The 22,482-nt window shown below is 60.5% G+C and overlaps 2 protein-coding genes across 4 annotated transcripts; one reads left to right on the top strand and one right to left on the bottom strand.

Moving 5' to 3' along the window:
- Positions 1-1,016: 1,016 nt before the first annotated feature.
- Positions 1,017-4,594, bottom strand: SLC25A45 (solute carrier family 25 member 45). 2 transcript variants are annotated; one of them, XM_040971030.1, is made up of 6 exons: positions 4,558-4,594; positions 4,012-4,055; positions 3,764-3,835; positions 3,374-3,559; positions 1,858-2,116; positions 1,017-1,285 (listed from the first exon to the last, which is right to left on the bottom strand). In XM_040971030.1, the coding sequence occupies exons 1-6, from the start codon at positions 4,592-4,594 to the stop codon at positions 1,017-1,019; spliced, it is 867 nt and encodes a 288-aa protein (XP_040826964.1). The 2 variants fall into 2 exon arrangements, with proteins under 2 accessions (XP_040826964.1, XP_040826965.1); XM_040971031.1 differs by lacking the exon at positions 3,764-3,835.
- A 3,398-nt stretch (positions 4,595-7,992) lies between these two features.
- On the top strand, positions 7,993-20,975 carry FRMD8 (FERM domain containing 8). Of its 2 annotated transcripts, XM_040970906.1 has the most exons (12): positions 7,993-7,997; positions 8,339-8,359; positions 8,628-8,712; positions 9,658-9,825; positions 12,297-12,398; positions 12,532-12,590; positions 12,682-12,842; positions 13,260-13,478; positions 14,759-14,882; positions 15,461-15,604; positions 18,478-18,682; positions 19,525-20,975. In XM_040970906.1, exons 3-12 carry the CDS (start codon positions 8,628-8,630, stop codon positions 19,647-19,649), a joined length of 1,392 nt encoding a protein of 463 aa, XP_040826840.1. In that variant the 5' UTR covers positions 7,993-7,997; positions 8,339-8,359; the 3' UTR covers positions 19,650-20,975. The 2 variants fall into 2 exon arrangements, with proteins under 2 accessions (XP_040826840.1, XP_040826839.1); XM_040970905.1 differs by lacking the exon at positions 7,993-7,997 and having other exon boundaries at positions 8,214-8,546.
- Positions 20,976-22,482: the final 1,507 nt, after the last annotated feature.

Here is a 22,482-nt window from a genome sequence, read left to right on the forward strand (position 1 = left end):
AGAGGGGAAGAAGGGAGGGAGGGAGAGGGAGGGGAGAGAGAAGAAAGGAAGGAAGGAAGGGAGGGAGGGGGAGAGAGAGAGAGAGAAAGAAAGAAAGAGAAAGAGAGAAAGAAAGAGAAAGAGAGAAAAAGAGAGAAAGAAAAAGAGGGAAATTGCCATAGTCCAGCAAGGCACGAGGGGGCGCTACGAACACAATCCATTCTACTTCAGGCCGCGCCCCAGTCTGTTCCTGGGGTTCCCTCCTTTGCCAGGCTAGCCTGGCTTTGACATGAGACCCATCCAAACTGATCTGGAACTCACTGCCTCAAAGGAAATCAGGGAAGACCGCAGGTTTTCTTTTTCTTGTCTTAAAAAAAAAAAAGAATTTATTCATTTATTTGAGAGGCAGAGCGGCTGAGACCGATAAATGGCCACCCACAGCTGCCAGATGCAGGCGGCCAGCCGCGAGCCAGCCTCCTGCATGGGCGGCCCGGCAGCTCTCCTTCCGTCCATTCACCCAATCCACTGATTCAACAGGTGCTCGTGAGGCACCTGTGTGCCAACAGGAGCTTAAGGGATGCTCGGGATCTCCCGTTTAAGAGGAGTGAGGGATGTAAGCAAAGAACACAGGGAGAGAGGGGACAGTAAGTCCCCCCACATCCTCAAACCCCTCGAGCCAACAATCTGCATGTTGGTAACCCTAAAGACCAGTAGGATCCAAGGGAACTCGAGCTGGTCAGAGGAGCTGGAGGGACCTTGAGGAAACCCCGTGCAAAGGGGCTTCTGGGGTTCCTCCGGTCATTCCGCCAGGTCCACCACCCCCATGGGCAGGTCACCTCAGATCACTGCACGATCGGAGAGGCGAGCCCGGTGGGCAGGGAGCAGGCTGAGGAGGACGCATGGTGCGTGGGGGTAGGGAGTGCGGCCTCGTGCCCTTGACCGGAGCAGCCGAGGCCCTGAGCGGCTAGCAGGCACAGGCCGCAGTGTCCCCCGGGAGGGAGGACCAAGCCGCTGGGCGCTGCAGTCCCCCGCCTGGCTCATCGCCACCAGCGCAGGAGGTACTCATAGCTGAGGAAAGTGACAGCGTTGACCGGGAAGGCGCGGGCGGTGTTGAGGGTGAGCCCGCGGAAGAAGACGCCCAGGCCCTCCTGCCGGAAGCTGACCACGGCGCAGTCCAGGAAGCCCCGGTAGGCCCGCTGCTGCAGTCCGTCCATCTGCATCCGGGCCTTGATCACGTCGAAAGGCGTGGCCGTCACCCACGAGGCCAGGCCCGCGAAGCCCCCGGCCACCAGCACGGTGGACGAGCCTGGGGAGGGGAGGCCGGGGCCTGGTCAGGCCTGGAGCACCCCAACCTCCACCCACCTCCCCTCCCCCCTTCTGCCTGTCCCACCAGCAGGCTCCTCCCCCAACCCACCCCAGACCTCCTCCCCCTAACTCAGGCCCCCTCCCCCAATCCACCCCAGGCTCCCTTCCCTTAATCGACCCCCAAGTCCCCTTCCCCTATTCTACACCAGGGTATTCTATACCAGGCTCTCTTCCCCAATCTACCCCCAGCCCCCTCCCCCTAACCTACCCCCAGGCTCCCTTCCCCAATCCACCCCAGGCCCCCTCCCCCTAACCTACCCTCAGGCCCCCTTCCCCTCTTCCACCCCAGCCCACCTCCCTCTATCCCATCCCCAGACCTGCCTCCCCCATCCCCCCCAGATCCCCTTCCCACTTCCCGTAGACCTCCCACTCCCTGTTCATCCGCCAGGTCCACCACCCCAATTCACCCCCAGGCCCACCTCCCCCTATATCCCTAGCTTGCTCCCTCCTCCCCCTCTCTACCCCTAGGTTCACTGCCTCCTCTCCCACCTCCCACCCAGGAGCTCCTCTTACTGGGGTTCAGGCCCTCTGGCGTGTACCGGCGGCAGATCCACTCATAGGTGACAAAGTACATGCCCAGGGTGGGCGTGTCACGCAGTGCCAGGGCCCAGGAGCCTCGGAGCAGCCCGCGCGGCCCTTCCTCCCGGAACACGGTGACTGCACAGTGCACTGGCCCGCGGTACCGGGGTGCGGGACTCCCAGGCTTGGCCCTCGGCTCGGTCTGGTTTTGGAGGCGGACTTTGATGAGGTCAAACGGGGCCAGGCAGTAGGCCTGTGGGAAAGGAAGCAATGGAGGAGGCTCTGGGAGCATTGGGTCCCTTACTGTGTCGCCGGCCGGGGCAGCCAGCGGACTGGCCTGAACCAGCAAGCCACCTCTCTTCCCTCTGTCCCCCACTCCCCTGCTAGCCCCCTCCTCTTGGAGCGGGGCAGACCCTGAGGCTCTGACCACTGGCTGAGGCAGATGTGACAAGGGTTTAGGGTCCCAGGACAGGGGGTGGGGGTCAGTTCTGGGAACATATGGAATCTGGCAGGGTTGGGTTGGAATTTAGCTCAAGGTTAACTGTGCTGGGCAGGTAAAGGCTGAGGTGTGTGGGGCAGGGCTTGTGTGGGGGCAGGACCCCTGTGGCTCTGGCCTTGGTCCTTGGAGTTCCGGTGGGATCTGCTGCCCCTGGCCCCCGTCTGGGGGCTGAGGAAGGGCTGGCACTTGGGGGCGCTACAGCAGGGCTTCTGGGTAGCTCCCTCAGCGACCTGCCCCCTCTGCAGGTCACAGGGATGGGCAGCTGCTCTGGAACCCTCCAGTAGGGTCCTGAACTTGCCTGGTGCTGCTCCCTGCCGAGCACCTGACTCAGCCCTTGTGTTCCTGGAGCCAAAGGCGTGTGCCTCGCACAAGACGGGCTGGAGCCGCCCTGCGGGTCTCGTCAATCATTCATTCGGATGAGCAGGGACATCTTCCGCCCTCGCTCCACCCTTTGAAGTGTGTTCAGGGCACAGCATGGAGCGCAGGGGCCCCAAGGAGGGCACCTCAGACCACAACCCTGGGCGCAGGATGGAGCGGGCATGCCTCTGCATGTTGGGGGCTCAGATCCCTTTTCCCCACCCAAGCCCGGGGAATGCAGGACAGAGAACCAAACTCAGTTCACAGCAAAAGCTGTGGCTCGGAACACCTCCCAGCACCCATACACACACTGCCTGTCTGCCATGAGACACTGCCAAGGCCTGAGCTGGGAGGGGCTGGGGTGTGACAGGTGTTGGAGTGGGTGCCAGTTCTGCTGGGGCTGGCAGTTTTCAAGGGGCTAAGGTCACCGCAGCAGCAGGTGGGCAAGGCTGATCAAGCTGCAAGTGCTGAGTCCGCCATCCTCCCAGCCCACCCCCTGTGCTCCAACTCTGCCTTCACCTCCTCTGTCCTCCACGGCCCTCCCCTCTTGCCACAGCCCAGCCGGGCCATGAGCAGCTTGCCCGGTCTTTCCAGAAAGGCCTGTTACAGGTCACCAGAGGGGTCCGGGAAGGGCCGGCCACTTGGCCCTCTCACCTGCAGGACACCCCCTGTGCAGCCTGCAATGAAGATGTGCGTGTAGCTGGGTGGCTGGGCTCGCCGCTGCTGGTGAGATGTGGCTGTGAGTGCCAGCAGCGTGTTGCTGTAGACACCAAACAGGACGGAGTTGACCAGGGCCACGCTGGCCAGGGGGAAGCTCATGCCTTTGAAGAAACCCAGGACCTGCCGCGAGATGGGGTCGCTAGTGACCGGCAGTGGTGACAGAATACAGGGGCCGTCCCTCCCCTCTGCCTCCACTGGAAACCTGGCCACAGGAGGTAGGGGCAGGTAAGGCTGGGGTGGCCTTGCCCCTCCCCCAACTGGAGACCCTAGGCTTTCACCCAGGGTCCCAGCCCTGCCCTGGGTGCCCCACACGCAGACACCCACCGACTCATGGCGGAGGATCTTGATGGCACAGTCCACAATGCCCCGGTACGTGGTCTGTGTCTGCAGACGCACCTGCATGGGGAAGGGAGAGCAGGTGCATGGGCGGGCAGGCACCTGCCCTGCCCTCCTGCCCCTCGAGCAGCCAGCTATGGGCAGCAGAGAGCCCCCACGGGCCAGACCCCAGCTCAGGGTGCCCAACGCCTGCTTCAGTGGGAGTTATCACTCCCCTGCGCTTCTTTCAGACTCACCTTTACCGTGTCGAAGGGGTGCCCCAGGACCAGGCCCAGACCACCTGTGGTGACAAGAAGGCGCTATGAGTCAGCCTCATGCTCTGGAAGCAAGCCTGTGCTCAGAGAAAGAAGGGTTCACAACGCCCCTCTCCTTCGTCTTGTGCGGATTGGGCTGGCGCACAGTATGGCAGGCCTTGGGGCCCTGGGAGTATGACCCAGTGCCAAGGGAGGCACAGGCCAAAGAGGGACTCAGGGCAGCAGGTGGGGTCCGGGTGTGCTGCTTTCCGGCCAGGCCTCACAGGTGGGGGTGCCGGAGGCTGCAGGTGCAGCCGCTCCTCGCCTGTCCAGCCTTTGGCAGCTGTTGGGCAGAATGGGCTGGGGACACGTAAGCAGTGCGCACACACACACACCGCCCCTGCACCATCCTTCCCTCCCCTCCGCCCTTCTGGGGACAGCTGGCCCTGGCACTGCAGTTCCTTCTGTGTCAGCCCCCTTCCCCAGGAAGTGTCCCCCGCTGAGGGTGAGGGGGAAGTAGCGGGGACAGAGGGCAGGAGACCGTCTCACCAGAGATCCAGCCAGCCACGAACTCCTCCACAGGCATGGTCGGGGCTGGGGCGGGAAGTGGTGGCTATGCAGAGGTGATGGGAAAATTTCATTCCACCCTCCCCTTCACTTCCTCCCCCGACTCCAGGCTGATAACTCCCCACTAATATTTAACCCTGGCTGGAGGGCAAGAGATGGCACGGTGCCCAGTCAGCTTCAGTGACCCTGAGACTTGAGGAGGAGGAGGTGCACAGGGAGGCCGGCCACCAGGGGGCAGGCCACCGGCGGCCTTGGCTTGGAGATGCTGACAAGGCTGGGTAGGCGTGTCACCAAGCGTGTCCCTGTGGTTGCTCCCTTGTTCTCTCTCTCTCTCTCTCTCTCTCTCTTTCTCTCTCAGCACAATGGCCTGCAGCCTCCCCAGCCCAGCAGAGAGAGGAATGGTAACCATAAACGCCCTTGTCCTGCTCAGACAAAGGCTGTGATGACACAACAGGAAGCCTCTCCTTGACTTGACATTACCAGCCTTACCAGGGAGACTTACCAGCCTCCCACACAGCTTTTCTTTAGGAATAAGAGAGAATGGAAAACCAGATCCTTCCCAAGCCCTCTGAGCTGTCGCAGGCCACTGTTTCTCCTGCCACCTCAGGTCTGGTCCACCCCTGCACCCAGCCGCCCTCCTCCTCCTTCTCCTCAGGGCCTCCTCTGCCTGGAGCCTGGGCTGATGTGTCACCTTGGGGTGACCTCCGCTGCAGGGAAGCCCCCATCTGACTCCCTGTTACTAGCCCTCTCACTCTTGCCTGTCTAGCCAGGAGGCCCTCTGGCTGTTTTGTTCACTGTGAGGTCCAGACCCCGTATCTCAGTGGGGGAAGAGGAGAATGGAGGGAAAAGTGAAGCAGCAGCATGTGGTATCAGGCCCTGTGTCCCCAGTTCCCCCTCCGTAGCCCTGGCCAGCCCCCTGCGTCCCCCTCCTGGTCCTGCAGTCGCTCTGCGTCTCCCCCTGGATGCCCAGCCTTCTCACTCAGTTTGGTCAAAGCAGCACCTGCCACCTGCTCACAGGGGATGGGGGCACAGCTTCCTGGAAGCAGGGCCTCGTCTCTAGCCTCCTCTCCTGGAAACTGCTCCAAGACCACCCTGAGGAGAGGCCTCCAGCAATGGGCGACTGCCCCCTTCCCTCAGTCCTGTCACTTGTGCAGTGCCCCCCGCAGGCTTTGGGGATCCTTGATTGCTGGCCACAGCAGGCACAAGCCGGGCTGGTCACTGCCGTCCATGCCATCCACTGCACGGCCCAACATCTCCATGCAGGTCTCCCTCTTGGGTGGCAGGGTCTAAGTGTTTGAGACATCCTCTGCCACTTGCCCAGGTGTGTTAGGGAGCTGGAACTCCAAGCAGCACTCACATATGGGATACCAAGGCAAGGCAAATGCAGTGTGAACCACTACAACATAATGTCACCCCCAAGTCACCTCTCAGTGCAGCCCAAGGATTAAACCACTCAGAGAAGTTCCTGGTAAGAAGCGACAGCTGCGAGTTCTCATCTTTCCAATCATGGGGCCCACAAGGCTGGGATGAGGAGACACAGGAAATAGCTTGGCCCATTCAAATAAATATTTTTTAAAGAAAAGACTTATTCATTTATTTGAAAGGCACAGTTACAGAGAGAGAGAAAGAGCAAGAGGGAAAAAAACAAAGCTCCTTCCCTTGCTGGCTCACTCCTCAAATGGCTGCAGTAACAGTTGGGGCTGGACCAGGGGCAAGCAGAGCCAGGAACTCCCCCTGGGCTCCCGTGGGATGCAGGGTCCGAGCGCGTGGCCCGTCTGCTGCTTTCCCAGGCACATTAGCAGGGAGTTGAGTGACAGTGCAGCAGCCAGGACTCTGACCAGCAGAGTTACAGACGGCAGCTTACACTGCCACACTTCCACGCCAGCCCCAGTCCTGTATTTTTTTTTTAAAGATTTATTTTTATTACAAAGTCAGATATACAGAGAGAGGAGGAGAGACAGAGAGAAATATCTTCCATCAAATGATTCACTCCCCAAGCGGCCGTAATGGCCGGTGCTGAGCTGATCTGAAGCTAGGAGCCAGGATCTTCCTCCAGGGTACAGGGTCCCAAGGCTTTGGGCCATCCTCAACTGCTTTCCCAGGCCACAGGCAGGGGGCTGGATGGGAAGTGGGGCAGCCGGGATTAGAACTGGCACCCTCAAACAGAGGCTCTAAGATGAACTATGTCAATCAGTGGATTCTTCAACGACCCCGTCGTGCTTGGAGTGGAGAGAATGGCAGCAATTCATAACTGATGAACTATTAAAACCACTTGAGCAAACCCTCGGAGCATGCCCCACATCAGGGACCTGGGGACCTGGGGTGGGTGGGAGACTGGGTGGGGCTTCTCCCTGAAAATCCCCCTTTACCTCAGATACATGAAGGAAACAATGTGGAAATAATAGTCTTGCCCACTTTCTTGTAGCCCTTGAACCTTTTTACCCTAATTAACTATGTAAAGATTGTCAAAAACATAATTTTAAGAAATGGAAAAAGTTAGGAAAAAAAAAAAAGAAAGAACTGGTGCCCATATGGGATCCCGGTGTGTTCAAGGCAAAGACTTTAGCTGCTAGTCCATAGCGCCAGGCCCCCAGTCCTGTATTTTTAATAGATGCTGTTCTCTGGGTTTCTAGGGCAGAAGCCCCTGTGGCTCACCTGGCAGAGGCCTTGCACCCAACGACATTGAACCATGCTCCCAAGTGCTGACAACTGGTTTAGCATCTCAGAGTGCAGGGCCGAGAGAGACAGACACCTGCTCCCAATTCTTCGCAGCGCATATGGGCACTTCCTGGAGTGCTCAAGTAAGGATGATGGGGTACAGTGGGCTCCACTGTGGGCTGCCAAGGAGCTGCCCCAGATCCTGAGAGACCCTATCCAGCTTCTCAATCCCAGGGAGTAGGCCAAGGCAAACCCTGCCCCCTGTCATTGTGGTTGGTTCCTCTGGCTCGGGCATGCGCCCCCTCACACACCTGTTTTTTGCCTCAGGCACGCACAGGAGGACATTGCCAGGACTTGTGACCTCCCTCTGGGGACCCCAGCACCCCTTCGCAGTCTGGGACTATGTCTAGATCTCTGCGGCTCTGGACGGCTCCTGGGACCCCGCCGGGCCTACGTGTGGGGCGCAGACCTAGAAGGGGAGGGGGAGTCTTGCAGGTGAGCAAATCCAGCCTCCTGGGAAAAGCCAAGAGCCCAGGAGTACCAGGGCAAGCGGCGGTACAGCTCCTGTCTCTGACCCGGGTGTGGATTCCTGGTGTCACCTGATGGTTGCCCCAGTAAATGGAGCACCAAAGGCAGGTTAGGGAGACTGGCGCTCACTGTCGCCGGGGAGAGCGACCATGAAAGCTCTCTGCCCTCTGGGCTTCCCTGAATCGGCCCCACAGATGGGGCCGGGCGCGGGCTCCTGGCTCGGGTCTCCCAGGTGGGTGTGGCGGCGGGCGGCTTTGAGACCCCCAATGCCCTCAAGGGGCGTAGCCGGGACACGCCCAGGTGTACGGCCGGGACGTCCGGGCATGCGCGGACCCGCAGTGAGGGCGTGGTGGCGCCCAGGCGGCAGGGGCGCCTGCGCGGTGTCTCGGACTCTGATTGGCTTCCCGGAGCAGGAGGCGGAGCTCCAGCCGCGTCCCCGTGCTGCTGCTTCCGCGTAGCCGCCCCAGCGGCGGGAGCGGCTGCAGCAACTCTCGGCGTCCCCGAGGTGACCAGCTGGGCATCCGGGCTGGGACGGGGGCTGGGGATCCGGGAGGGGCAGGGTCCTGATCCAGGACAGCGGGCTCTGCGTCCCTGCGAGGTGAGAGCGCCCGGGGTCCCCGCGCGGAGTTCGGGGGGCGCGTCGGATCCTGCCCGCCCATCTGGGTGCCTTGACCCGAACCTTGCCTTTCGGGCCGGCGGGAGGACCCCTCGTCCGCTCCAGCCAGCGCTGTTCACCCCGGCAGACCCAGCTCGCGACTCCTTCTGTTTTGCATTGAGGGCTTAAAGTGTCAGTTCCCGGCCTCCCCGACGCGTACACCCCCAGCTCCCCACCTCCCAGTGAGTGCGATTTCTGATTACCTTTGCAGATGGACGGCACGGAAGGCAGTGCTGGGCAGCCCGGCCCTGCGGAGCAGTCCCACCGCAGCAGCGTGTCCTCCGTGGGCGCCCGAGGTGGGTTCTGCTCCCTGACCTCCTGCAAATGCTCCTGGAACGGCCAGGTCTGGGGAGGGGGTAGGGAGCTGCGGCTTGTTTTCAGTTTGGTTAAAGGTGATCTAGCCAAGGAGATGCGGAAGACCCGCTAGGGGCAGGCCCTCCCAGGGAGCCTGCAGGGGCTCCGTCGCCATCACTGTGGCCCTCACACACTACCTTTAGGAAGTCAGAATTGTGTTTCATGGGGAAGAGATGGGGACTCATCTAGGGGCGGGTACCTGGGCCTCAGATTCTTCTCCTGTTACGGAGGGCAGGACCTCAGCCTCCTGCAGGAGTTTAGGCCATCTCAGAGTCGCCGTGGCAGCAGAGCCGTGAGGGGTCTGGGTGGTACCTTCCCGTGCTGCCGTGGACCCCCAACACCTTGCTCAGTCACAGGCTTCACCTGTTTGGGGGTGGGGTGGGGTGTTCCTACTCAGCTACTGTCCTGTTGGTTCAGGGCTCTGAATGGGAATGCAGGGAAAGGGCAGCTGTGGGGTGTCCTGGGCGGCCTCAGCACTGTGCCCAGCTTGGCCTGAGCTGGCACCTGACGCAGGCTGCCTCGCAGGCTGTCTGGCTGACTCCAAGTCCAGCCCGGGGCCTGAGACATCTCCCTCCTTCCTCATCTCTGGAATGCTCTTGTTCAGGGCTGAAGTACAGTCCAGTTGTTGGAGCTGCTGGGGGAGTGTGGATGTTGGATCCTTGACCAGCCCTGGTGGGCTCTTAGGAATTGGGGTGAGGTACTAGGTTTCCGGATGAGGCTCTCTGGGAAGCCTGATTGATAAAGTTTCTTACTGGGGCCTCTCAGGGCTGCTGGAGGGACTCCTGGATCGCCCCAAGGGGGCAGGGTGATAGAGGGAGGGTGCCGGGCCAGCCTGGTTGTGCCCGGGCAGCGGGTCTCAGCTGACCCTAGCTGACCTCCATTGGCAGCGGCCGATGTGCTGGTATACCTGGCGGATGACACCGTGGTGCCCCTGGCCGTGGAGAACCTGCCCTCGCTCAGCGCCCATGAGCTGCACCGGGCCGTCCGTGAGGTGCTGCAGCTGCCGGATGTCGCCCTGGAGGCCTTCGCGCTCTGGCTGGTCTCGCCTCTGCTGGGTAAGGCTCGCCAGGAAGATGCTGGCCTGGAGCAGCTTCCAGAACCTTGAGGTGGGGGTGGGGAGGCACTTAGGTGGGTCCTGGGCTTGTGCAACCCTGTGGGGCTCCAGAGTCCTGACAAGACTTACTGGCCCTTCGCCTTGATCGTGAGGTCCTGGAGCCCAGATCATCCGGAGAATGGGGGTGAGGGTGGGGGTGGCAGTTGTGCTGGCAGAGTGAGAGTGCACCTCCTTAGCCCAGGCCTGTGCCACAGGTGAGAGGCTTGAGGTTGGGAGAGGTGAGACCCGAGCCAGACTGGATGCAGACGGAGCAGGGCGGACACATGGACACCTCAGACTGCTGAGCTCCTGCTGGGTGGCCAAGGGCAGAGAGTTGGCCCTGTGAGCATCCACACACTGTCCTGGCAGCCCGAGAGCTCATCGTGGGGCGGGCGTGGGCACAGTGCTGCCCCAGACCCCTGTACTGGGTATCATGACTGGGTGTGGTCTGAGCCCACTGGCTGGACAGAAAGCCCCGGGGTAGGGGGGTCATGTCTCAGAGAGGACCTCTGTTCTGTGGGGTAATGGGGAACTGCACCCTCCCAGCCCCCTCCCTAGCCCCCCAGCTGGCATCTCCTGCTTCAACTACCCTGAGGCACACACCCACCCTCTTCCTGCTGTCTGTCCCCTCTGCCACCCCACACCACATGCCTGCTCCTGCCTTACCCCACCCATCCGCCCACCCCCAGGACTGCCGCTTGGAAGGCCAAGGGTGCTGAGTCCCCGTGGGGGCCCCACCAGCTGCGGGGCAGCCCGCTTGTTTTCCCTTCCTGCTTCCTCCGCCCCCGCCCCGCCCCAGCACATTCCTGTCCCTGCACAGATGTGAAAGGGCTGTGTGTATGGCTCCCGCTGGGCGGCCCCTGCGCTGTCACCACCCACTGTGTTCCCAGGCTGGGCTCCAGAGGTTGCTGGGCTGCCCTTTCCAAGGCCTCGTCCACCAGGTGACAGTCCATGCCCCAGGGCCAGGAGAGCGCTGCAGGCAGGGAGGGGCGCCGTGTGCCACAGGCAGCTGCTCCCCTCTGCTTTCTGGATCTCTAGCAGCGGTGGACGGATCCAGTGCTGTTGTCCACCGCACAGAGCTGGGCCCAGGACTGCCTGTCTCCTTTGGCCAGTGGCCTCGGCAGGAAGGCCCCACCCAGCTGTCTGGGAGATCGCAGGGTTGTCACTATTCTGTTTTTTTTTTTTTTTCCCAAAGATTAACTTATTTTTTACTGAAAAGGTAGACTTTTTTTAGTTATAAGAAGAGACAGAAAAGAAAATCTTCCATCCACTGGTTCACTCCCCAGATGGCCTCAATGCCCAGAACTGAGCCAATTTGAAGCCAGGAGCCTCTTCCGGGTCTCCCATGTGGGTACAGGGTCCCAAGGCTTTGGGCCGTCCTGGACTGCTTTCCCAGGCCACAAGCAGGGAGCTGGATGGCAAGCAGGGCGGCCGGAATTAGAACAGGTGCCTATATAGGATCCCATTGTGTTCAAGACGAGGACTTTAGCCACTAGGGCACCGTGCTGGGCTGGTTTTTAGTGTTTTAAAATGTTACCTGAAATGGAGAGTCTAGAGAACGGGACAGAGAGAGAGAACGGGACAGAGAGAGAGAGAACGGGACAGGGAGAGAGAATGGGACAGAGAGAGAGAACAGGACAGAGAGAGAGAACGGGACAGAGAGAGAATGCGCTTGCGTTCTTCTGTGTGAAGAGCTGGGGCTTCAGGAAGGCACACGCACATGGAGTGTGGGAGTCCCAGGTGGGGCTTCAGGAAGGCACACTCACATGGGGTGTGGGAGTCCCAGGCCGGGCTTCAGGAAGGCACACGCACATGGGGTGTGGGAGTCCCAGGTGGGGCCTCTGTGCTGGGTCCTGTGCTAATGCCCGGCCTCCATGAGCTGCCCAGGCTTGGAGGGAGGGCTGGGCTGCGGGCAGGAGGCAGGATGTCCCGACTCTAGTCCAGCCCCACCCATGCTGTCCACCAGCTTGCTTGTTAATCTGTTCCCTTTCTTAGTGCAGGGATGTCTGCAGTCCCCGCTCAAGGCAGGCAGCATCTGGACAGATGCTGGGATATGCCTGGAAAGGATGTGGATGGGTCCCTGTCCTCAGGGAAGGAACTGGAGGGTCAGAAGTCAGGTGGAGGAGCTGGCCCATGTGGTTAAGCTGCACTCATCCAATATCCCATGCTGATACTAGCCCCAGCTGCTCCACCTCCCTGCCAGCTGGAAGGGCAATGGAGGATGGTTCAAGAGTTTGAGTCCTTGGTGCCCACATGGGAGACCCAGGTGGAGTTTTGGGTTGCTGGAGCAAAAGGCCCTACTAGGGCATATGACCTGCCTCGTTTCTAGGGGGAGGGTGGAAGATGGGTGGGCCAGGATCCCGGCAATGCCAGCTGCAGAGTGCCTCGGGCTGGGTGCCCTGAGCGTGGCCCTCCCGTCTCGTCCTCCCTCAGAGGTGCAGCTGAAGCCCAAGCACCAGCCCTACAAGCTAGGCCGCCAGTGGCCAGAGCTCTTGCTGCGCTTCACCGACGCACCGGATGACGACGTGGCCATGGGTCAGTGCCACCTCCTGCCCTGTCCCCTGTCCCACCTCAGGGTCCTCAGCCCAGCCTGATCCTGGGGAAGGTGAGCTGGGAGGGCCAGGCTGAGCGCCTGCACCTGCAGTGACACCAGCCTCTCTTCCCCCAGACGAACCCTCCCTGCAGTTCCGAAGGAATGTGTTTTTCCCCAAGCGGCGGGAGCTCCAGGTGATGCCCTCGGTTTGGGCAGTGCCCCCTAACCCTCTGCCCCGCCCTGACCCCCACCCCTCTGATCGGCCCCTGCCACACTGGCCCCCAGATCCAAGATGAGGAGGTCCTGCGGCTGCTCTACGAGGAGGCCAAGGGCAACGTGCTGACCGTGCGCTACCCGTGCGACCCGGAGGACTGCGAGGCACTGGGTGCCCTGGTGTGCCGTGTGCAGCTTGGGCCCTACCAGCCTGGCCAGCCTGCGGCCTTGAGGTGAGGGCAGAGCCTCCCGAGGTGGGCCACAGGCTCCTGGTCTTGAAGGATGTTAGGTCTTGGGAAGTGGGGTGCCATCCTGCCATCCCTGCTGGGAGTGCTAGAGGCAGCCAGTCCAGCTCTAGAGCTTGCCCCATACAGGGTTGGGGTCTGACCTGCCTGCCCCAGGCCCAGCTCTCCCCTTGGCCTCTCACCTAGCTCTGCCCTGGCAATAACTTGTACATCTCCCTCTTGGGCACCAGCTCCCCTTTTTGCCTATATTCTCCCTCTGCTTGTGGGCCAGACTGATGCCCACAGAGGGGACAGACATTCCTCTCTGGCAGCTGTGTCCAAGACAAGGACAGGGCAGGGTGCTGGTGAGTCCCCACGCCGGGCCCCTGCCCCTGGCTTCAACACCTTCCCTTGCTTCCTGCACAGGGAGAAGTTGGACTCCTTTCTCCCTGCCCACCTCTGCAAGCGGGGCCATGGGCTCTTTGCTGCCCTCCGGGGCCGCGGGACCAAAGCTGGACCTGGCGAACAAGGGCTGCTGCACGCCTACCGTCAGGTGAAGGAGACCGGCAGCGGCGAACACGAGGCTGCCCTGGGTACCCACTACCGTGCCTACCTCCTCAGGTGCCACGAGCTGCCCTTCTACGGGTAAGCAGTCGCAGCCCTGGGCCAGCGCTCAGCTGCCCTGGGAAGCAGCATCTTAGTGTCATCAACGCCTCAGGCCCCACGTGTCCCTAGCAGGTCCCCCTGGCCTCTTCCCTCACTCCTGTTACAGGCTCAGGCACCTGCACAGTCCCTCTTGCACCTGCCATGGTCACTTGGTCATGGGCCCAGCAGAGTGTCCCTTCAGCCAGCTGCCAGGCACCTGCTGCTGCTGGGCATGTGGTAGTGAGCCCAACACCCTGTGCCATCTAGTAGAAAGGGACATGGAGCCATCCGCGCAGAGCCAGGAGCCCACAGGAGGCCACACTCACAGCAGGGGGGTTGGTGACGGAGGGAGGGGCTGGCAGGCTTTGCAGGAGGAGGAGCAGTTGAGGAGGCGGCGGGAGGAGCACTGAACTGACAGCTGCTGGTCTCTCCTCAGCCAGGCCAGCTGCTGGGTGGAGGAATCAGTGCCTCCTCTGTGTATGGATGGTGCTTGAAGCTCAGGGTCCCCAGAGATGGCCTGGGGTCTGCACCCCCAGTGCCGTGGGGCTACCACACTGAGGGGGCAGGAGGGCCTCCACAAGCCGGCCCTGTCGCTGTTTGAGGTGGAGATGGTGGAGTGTGGGGACCAGGAATGGGGGAGACCTTGCGTGTGAGCAACTCCCAGGGGAGCTGTGCTGTGGCACAGGTCGCAGGTGAGCGGTCATGGGCCGAGACAGCATGTGCAGGTCACGTGTTTGTAGGGTGCATGTACACATGTGTTTGTGTGTGTGCTTGCACGGACAGGAATGATCCACTGGTGAGTGGCAACTGTTCTAGTGGCTTCTGTGTCCTCTGGGCCTGGATCAGGGTGCGCTCAGGAGCTGCAGGTGGCCTGTATGGTGGCCTAGGACAGCAGGATTTACCTCGGGCTCTGGCTTGGCCGAGAGGGTGTGCCACCCAACAGAGGGGAGAAGACGTGGCAGGGAGTGGCCCGGTCCACCGCACCTGCCTCTCAGTGTGCCTTAGCCTGGGAGCCCCTGACCGGGGAGGCCCTGGCCTGCAGGTGCTTCCAGCAAGTCCTGCTGCTGGGGGGGCCTTAGCCCTGGATGGTGGGCAGCAGGACTGACCTGGCCACCACGGCCCGAGTCCCAGGGTTCCTTGCAGTCCCTGCCCCCCACCTGGGGCCATGCCTTTGCCACAGCCAGAGCCAGGGACGGACCTGAGCAGGTCTCCTCAGAGGGTCTTGGGCTGGAGGGAGCCGCTCACCCCAGGTTCCTTTCCCCTGCCCCTTTCCCCGCCAGGTGCGCCTTCTTCCATGGTGAGATCGACAAGCCAGCCCAGGGCTTTTTACACCGCAGTGGGCGCAAGGCAGTGACCGTGGCCATCAATTTGGAAGGAGTTCATGTCATTGACCACAGGGACAAGGTACAGCTCCAATCCCCCAGGAGGAGCCGCAGGCTGGGAAGAAGGGTATGGGGGTCCTTGTCCAGGGCCCTCCCCCTAATCCCACTGGGCCTGGGCTGTTCCTGCTAGAACTCTCAGCTCTCCCCCTAAGAAGAGCTGTTTCAGGCAGGTGGCCGCCGCTGGGGGTTTGCCTCTCAGCAAACAGTCTGCCCAGGAGCTGATGGTTTTCCAGAAAGATCAGCAGCTAGGTGCACTGTTGGGCTGTCCACATTCCCCCTGCATGTGGACGCCAACTGTTAGAAGGCACTATTGTGAGCCCATCCCGGGCAGGCACCCGTGGGCAGAAGTTGTGGCTAACTCTGGGTTGTCCTCATAGAGGAACACTGGCTGCATGGTGACCCTGCCTTACTGTCTGCCCAGGGGGCCGAGGAGCCCGTCTTCCCCTCTGTACCCCATGTGACTCTCAGGTGTGAGGGTCTGGTCTCCTTTGTGACACACAGTCAAGGGAGAGGCGGCCCCAGGGCCCCTGTGCAATGCCCGGGTGGCTGATGCGCAGGCCTCTGCCCGGCATCTCAGCCTGCCCTGCTTCTGCCGGCCAGCACGTGCTGCTGGGCCTGCGTTTCCAGGAGCTGTCGTGGGACCACACCTCCCCTGAAGAGGAAGAGCCTGTCCTCTGGCTGGAGTTCGATGGGGACAGCGAGGGCACGCCTGTCAACAAGCTGCTGCGGATCTACTCCAAGCAGGTGGGGCGGCACTACCCACCACCGGTGCCCAGGCACTTGGCTGCAGGCTCTGTCCTGGGCAGCGGTGGCTGCACTGAGGGTGCTGGAGGACTAAGGTCCCCGGGTCCTTGTGCCCAGTGCCCACCAGTTCTCCTGCCCCTGCTTCTCCCTCACTGCTCGCTGGTCCCTGGTCCCTGTCAGGGATGGCTGCTCTTACTGTCCCCTCCACTCGTGCTTAGGGACATAGCCCCTCCTGCCAGCATCCCAGGACCCTAGACACCTGGTGGCCTTATTTCTCAGCTCCCTTGGGGTGCCCCTCTGCCTCCAGCTCTAGACCACACCCAGCCACCTTGCCATGCTCGGGGACCATGATTTCTGCCTTGTGTGCCTGCTCTTCTGGAAGCACCTCTGGTCCCCTGTGGTTCCCCCAATTTCTAGCCCCTCTGCTGGCCCCCTGGCCCTGCGTCTCGCGACCTCTCCCAAGAACCTCCTCCCACAACACAGATGCCTGTGAGCTCATCCATTCCCATTCCATGCTCTGAAGTCCTGCATGTCCTTGTTCCTCTCTAAGATTTTTCTGTTTTAATTTTTATTTGAAAAGCAGCTTTTAGAGGGAAAGAAGATGCAGGGAGAGAGATCTTCCATCCACTGGTTCACTCCCCAAATGACCACAATGGCCAGAGCTGACGTGTCCAAAGCCAGGAGCTTCCTCTGGGTCTGCCATGCGGGTACAGGGATCCCAGCTCCTGGACTGTCTGCCGCTCCCCCAGTAGTATCGGCAGGGAGCTGGATCAGGAATAGAACAGCCAGGACTAGAGCTGGCCCCATGTGGGATGCCAGCACTTGCAGGCAGAGGATGACACAGCTCTGTCACTGCATCGGCCTTTAGGTGTCTCTTTGTAAGTGAACATCTTACTGAATTATAATAATACACATAGAAACTGCGGCCCGGCGTGATGCATCAAGGCTGTGGCTGTGTGCCATTGCTGCACAGTGCTAGCCCCAAAGGTGGAGTCTCTGCTCCTTCCCGCTTTCATTACCCGCCTCCCCATCGAGGTTCAGCTCAGGGGTCACTTCCTGCTTACAGATAGCTAACCTTGTCCATGGCCACCAGGTGGTAGGACCCTTTCTTTTGTTTTTAAAGATTTATTTTTATTATTTTTTTATTGGAAAGGCAGATATACAGAGAGACAGAGAGGAAGATCTTCCATCCGATGATTCACTCCCCAAGTGAGCGCAACGGGCCGATACTATGCCGATCCGAAGCCAGGAGCCTCTTCCGGGTCTCCCACGTGGGTGCAGGGTCCCAAAGCTTTGGGCCGTCCTCTGCTACTTTCCCAGGCCACAGGCAGGGAGCTGGAAGGGAAGCGGGGCTGCCGGGATTAGAACCGGCGCCCATATGGGATCCCGGGCGTGCAAGGCGAGGACCTTTAACCACTTGCGCCACCGCGCCGGGCCCCGACCCTTTCTTTTTGGAGTTGGCCCGTGTCTGTTGACAATCAATTGGCCGCCTGTGTGGGTTTCTGGATTCTGTGTTCTAAGCCATTGATCCAAATGTTTGTCTTTCACTAATCATACCAAATTGGTCAGTGAATCTCCAGGGTGAGTCTGAACTCAGGTAATGTGAGTTCTAGTACTTTGTGTGGTTTTTAAAATATTTATTCATTTACATTTGTTCGAAGCAGTTGCAGAGAGAAGGCGGGAGAGATCTTCCATCTGCTGGCTCCCTCCCCAGAAGGTGACAATCTGGGCCAAGCTGAAGCCAGGAACTTTCTCCAAGTCTCCTACATGGGTGGCAGGCCCATGCACTTTGGCCATCTGCAGCTGCTTTCCCAAGGGCATCAGCAGGGTGCTGGATCAGCAGGGAAGCAGTGGGTCTACAATGGCTCAATAGCTACATCCTCGCCTTGCAAGCTCCAGGATCCCATATGGGCGCTGGTTCTAATCCTGGCTGCTCCCCTTCCCAACCAGCTCCCTGCTTGTGACCTGGGAAAGCAGTACAGGATGGCCAAAGCCTTGGGATCCTGCACCCACGTGGGAGACCAGGAAGAAGCTCCTGGCTCTTGGGTTTAGATTGGCTCAGCTCCGGACATTGTGGCTTTTAGGGAGTGAACAGCAGATGGAAATCTTTCTCTTTGTCTTTGCTTCCCTCCATAAATCTTTTCAATAAAAATTAATATATCTAAAAAAAAAAAAAAGAAAAAGAGAAGTGATGCAGCCAGGACTTGAACCAACGTCCCTATGGACTGCCGGCTCCACAGGATAGAGGATTAGCTTACTATGCTATCACCCACTGCTACTCACCTCCACCTTCAATGCATCTTGAGTTAGAGTTACTGATACTCCCCTTCCTGGGGTGCCCAGCATGGGCATCTGTCCACCTTGCCCTTTGCTGTACCTGAGAGTCTGCAGTGGCTCCTGCCATGCAGTAGAGTTAGTTGACACCACCCTCAGCTTGCTGTGACTCCCTTGGACCCGGTCACATGGCGCCCAGCCGCGCCTAGACACCTGCCCCCGCAGTTCCTGCTGGCAGCTGGCAGGGGGCAGAGGGCGGAGCCCCTTCAGGACCACTCCACCCCCCACCCCACGCTGGCAGTATCCGCCCAGAAGTCCCCCTACCGGTCCGGCTGAGTGCCTGGTGCCAGCTATGCTGTCTGCCTGCACCTGCCCACCCCTCAGTCAGCCCGCCCAGCCTCTGCCTCCAGTGAGGGTGTCTGTCCTTTCCTAGAGCCCTGTGCCCTGTCACCACAGGGCGCCTCCCTCCTCACTCCCTACTCCCCGCTGGTGGTTCTTCCCATGCCTGCCTCTCCGCCTCCACCAGAGGGCAGGGCAGGACTGTCTGCAGCTGAGCTGGCTCAGCAGCTGGCCTCTCGCTGGCCCCTGTCACACCGCAGGCCGAGCTCATGAGCAGCCTCATCGAGTACTGCATCGAGCTGAACCAGGTCGCTGAGCCCGTCGCCCCCCAGGACAGCGCGACCGGCCCCCGCGCGGCCCCTGGCTCCTTGCCGCCGCCAGCGCAGCGCCCCAAGCTGCGGAGGCAGAGCAGCGTAGTGTGCAGCCGGATCCAGCATCTGTCCACCATCGACTACGTGGAGGATGGTGAGCACCGTGTCAGCCCCGAGGGTGGGGAGCCCCGTGGGGTCTGTGTGGCAGGAACCGCTTTCTGCCCCTTAGGCCTGCCACGTCCTGGGATGCTCCCTGCAGTATTGTCCACCTTGTGAGAACGGGGTGTGGCCAGGGTCTGTCGCGGAGGTGTTGTAGATGCCCCAGATCACACGTGGGCTGGCCTTGTGACACAGCAGCTATGTCACTGGTTGGTACTAGTGTCCCTTACACAGCGTGGCTTGGAGTCCCTCCTGTTCCTCCTTCCCAGTCGGCTCCCCGGGAAGGCAGCATGGCATATCCCAAGAAGGGCCTGAGACCCAGAGGGACCTCCGGGTTCCTGGCTTCCGCCTGGCTCAGTCCTGCCTGCTGTGGGTGGAACATGTCGCTCTGTCCAACTGGGTCTCCCACATGGGTGGCTAGGTCCTGGGCCTCTGAGCCATCATCTTCTGACTGCCAGTATGTGCCCAGGCAGGACGCTGGAGTGGGCATTGGGCCCAAGCCATTGGAGGTGGGGAGCAGGCATCCCGAGCGATGTCTTATGTGCCGCCCCCAGCACCTACCTCGCCTAAGATCTAGAATGTGTAAAAGTTCTGGAATTCTGTCGAAGCTTCCCTGTCAGTCCCACAGACGCACTGCAGGCATTTGGTTCCCTGGCCTGTCCTTGAGCTGGCTTGGGCTACAGCTCCAGCTCCCTCCCACCACCCCACTGGTCCAGGAGCCCTGGTGGGGGTGCAAGGACCGAGGGCCAGAAGCACAGGGGAGCCCAAGTCAGGGAGCCAGCACGCCCCACCCCAGCACTGCCCCCCAGCCTGCCCCTCGCCCTCTCTCCCTTCCAGGCCAGGGCATCAAGCGGGTGAAGCCAAAGCGGTCGACGTCTTTCTTCAGCCGCCAACTGTCCGTGGGCCAAGGGAGCTACACCGTGGTGCAGCCCGCAGACAGCGGGGAGCAGGAATCAGGGTGACCGCCAGGCGCGAGGTGGCTCCACACCCAAACCCACAGGGGCAGGGCCCGGCTGGGCTGCCTGGACTGCTCGGGCCCTGGGGGTGGGCTCCAGGCCACACCTCCCCTGGACCCAGTCCCCCACCCCTGGGGATGAGCTTGTCGGGCAGGCGAGGCTCTGTGCTGAAGGGCGCAGGCGGCACTGCGGCAGGCAGCTGAGGCTCACAGCTTCCAGCAGGTGCCCTGCTCTTTCCCCTGGACCAGGGTGGCTGCTTTCCTGCATCTCTGTCACTGCCACCACTCCACCCTGGCTATCTGGTGGTTGCCACAGAAGGCCGGGGGTCTCCTAAGACTGTGTGGTGGTAGAGTGAAGGTGAGTGCTCAGGCTTGCTGGGTCTCGCTGGGCTGGGCCTCGCTGGGCTGGCCAGGCTATGGGTCATGCACAAGGCTTCTGGGCAGGCATGCGACACTGACATGAAAGGTGACTTTGTTGGTCTCTGGGAGGTAACTCTCCTGGGACCCCTCAGGGCCACCAGACCCCCACTGTACACTGAATCACTTCGCAGGGCCCTGGTGGTCCTGCTCAGCTGATCCCCCACCCGCCGTTTGCTCCCAGCATCCTGGGCCTCGGGGCTTCATGTGGGGCCTTTTTCATGCAGTAGAGTTCAGGGCTTCCACTGGCCCCAGCGTGGGCATCGCGGCCGCCGAGAAAGCCAGCCCCCTGCCAGCCAGTCTTCTGTCTGGAGAACGTCAGGAGGTGCAGACGTGGCCGCTCACCTCAGCCTGGCCCTGCTGGCCACAGCGATCCGTGCCTTTCCCAGCCCCTGCAGCTCTCCGTGCAGGCTGTGTAGCTCTCACAGGAGGCTTCCCGGAACTCCCTGCAGGACAGGGCAGGCCCAGGGGGAGGGTCTGCGGTCTGCCATCCCTACCCAGCGGTGATGACGGGAGGAAAGGCTGTGGCGTCGCCCCTCTGCAGCAGGAACCTGCGGGTTCCTCATAGTGCAGAGAATGCGGAGACGTCCCCAGCCTTGTGGAATAGCCCAGGTGCAGGGCAACTTCAGCTGCCACTCCTGTGTCGCCTTGTGGTGTGCTGTGGCTGGGCCTAGCCTGTGCTCAGGACTCGGGTCTCTGCCCACTGTTGATGGCATGTGGGCTGTGGAGTGTGTGTGTATGTGTGTGAGGGTGAACCTGGACCATGTCCTCCAAGCTTTCTCATGCTTTCTGAGCGTTCACTGTGCCTTAACATTTTCTGCCTGCCCTTTTGGACAAAGCAGAGTTTTACTAAACGCCCATGAATGTTCTTTTGTACCATGTGACTTATTAGTAATAAAATTCATTTCTAGCCATACTTTGGGATGCTTCACAGCATGAAATCATAGCACCATGTCGCTGGGCACCCCGTCCCTGTCGCCCTGTCCATGAGCGCCGTGTCCCTCTCGCCCTGTCCCTGGGCACCATGGCCCTGGCCACCTCACATCCTGGGCTCCTTGCTTTGATGTCACTAACCATGCATGTGTCCAGCGCGCGGGGCTGGCCCCGCAGTGCGAGCGGAGAGCCTTAGGAAAGGCCTCTGACTCTGGTGGGTTGTCTAGGACGTGCAGGGAAGGGGCTGCGAGGCCACTGTTCCCCAGAGCCTGTCCTATTTTTAGAGTGGAGGGACAGTGGGAGCTGCAGAAGCTTTGTATAGTGAGACTTGGCCTGTGTAGTGAACACTGCGGACCAGGGATTGCATGTGTCCCATGGCACTGACCTCCTTGGGTCGCTTGTTATCTCTGGTCCCCTGCCTGGCTGGTATGCAGTGCCCTGCCCGTAGGCACTCAGAGGAGGCATGCGCCACCTCCATTCCTCAGCCTTTCATGGGGAGGACTGGCAGCACCCACCTCCAGGCTGTGGTTGCTCTCGTGTCCTCATGGAGTTCTGCGTCTGGGAGCTGTGAGGGAGGGCGGGGCCTGAGACCACCTTTGGGCTCCAGGCCCTGAGCAGGTGGTCAGAAGTGGCCAGACGGCAGCACAAAAGTGGGAACCCTAGCTGCTCTACTGCCTGCTCCGGGCCTGGGTCACTTCCCCACAGGCTTCACGCTGCTTCCAGAGGCCCCTTCCCCTGCACTGTCAGGGCCTAGCAGTGTAGTATGTTCTGTAGTTGATAAAATGGCAGATACAGGATTTCATAATTTTTAAAAATTTTATTTTTATTGCTAAGTTAGATATATATAGGGAGGAGAAAAGACAGAGAGGAAGATCTTCTGTCCAATGATTCATTCCCCAAGTGACTGCCACAGCCAGTACTGAGCCGATCTGAAGCCAGGAACCCCTCCGGGTCTCCCTCGCGGGTGCAGGTCCCAAGGCTTTGTGCTGCCCTCGACTGCTTTCCCAGGCCACAAGTAGGGAGCTGGATGGGAAGCAGGGCAGCCTGGATTAGAACAGGCAACCATATGGGAACCTGGCGCATTCAACATGAGGACTTTAGCTGCTAGGCCACGATGCCGGGCCCCATAACTTTTTAAAGTTTATTTATTTGTTTTTTTAAAAAAGATGTATTTATTTTTATTGGAAAGGCGGATATACAGAGAAGAGGAGAGACAGAGAGGAAGATTCTTTTATCCAATGAATCAATCCCCAAGCAACCGTAACGGCTGGAGCTGAGCCAGTTTGAAGCCAGGAGCCAGGAGTTCTTTTGGGTCTCCCACGCGGGTGTGGGGTCCCAAGGCTTTGGGCTGTTCTCCAAAGCTTTCCCAGGCCACAAACAGGGAGCTGGATGGGAAGCGGTGCCGCTGGGATTAGAACCAGTGCCCATATGGGATCCCGGATGTGCAAGGTGAGGACCTTAACCACTATACTATCGCACCGGGCCCAAGT

This window comes from Ochotona curzoniae, unplaced genomic scaffold (assembly GCF_017591425.1).
Source record: "Ochotona curzoniae isolate NIBS_2020 unplaced genomic scaffold, NIBS_Ocur_1.0 scaffold_4937, whole genome shotgun sequence".
Lineage (NCBI taxonomy): Eukaryota > Metazoa > Chordata > Mammalia > Lagomorpha > Ochotonidae > Ochotona > Ochotona curzoniae.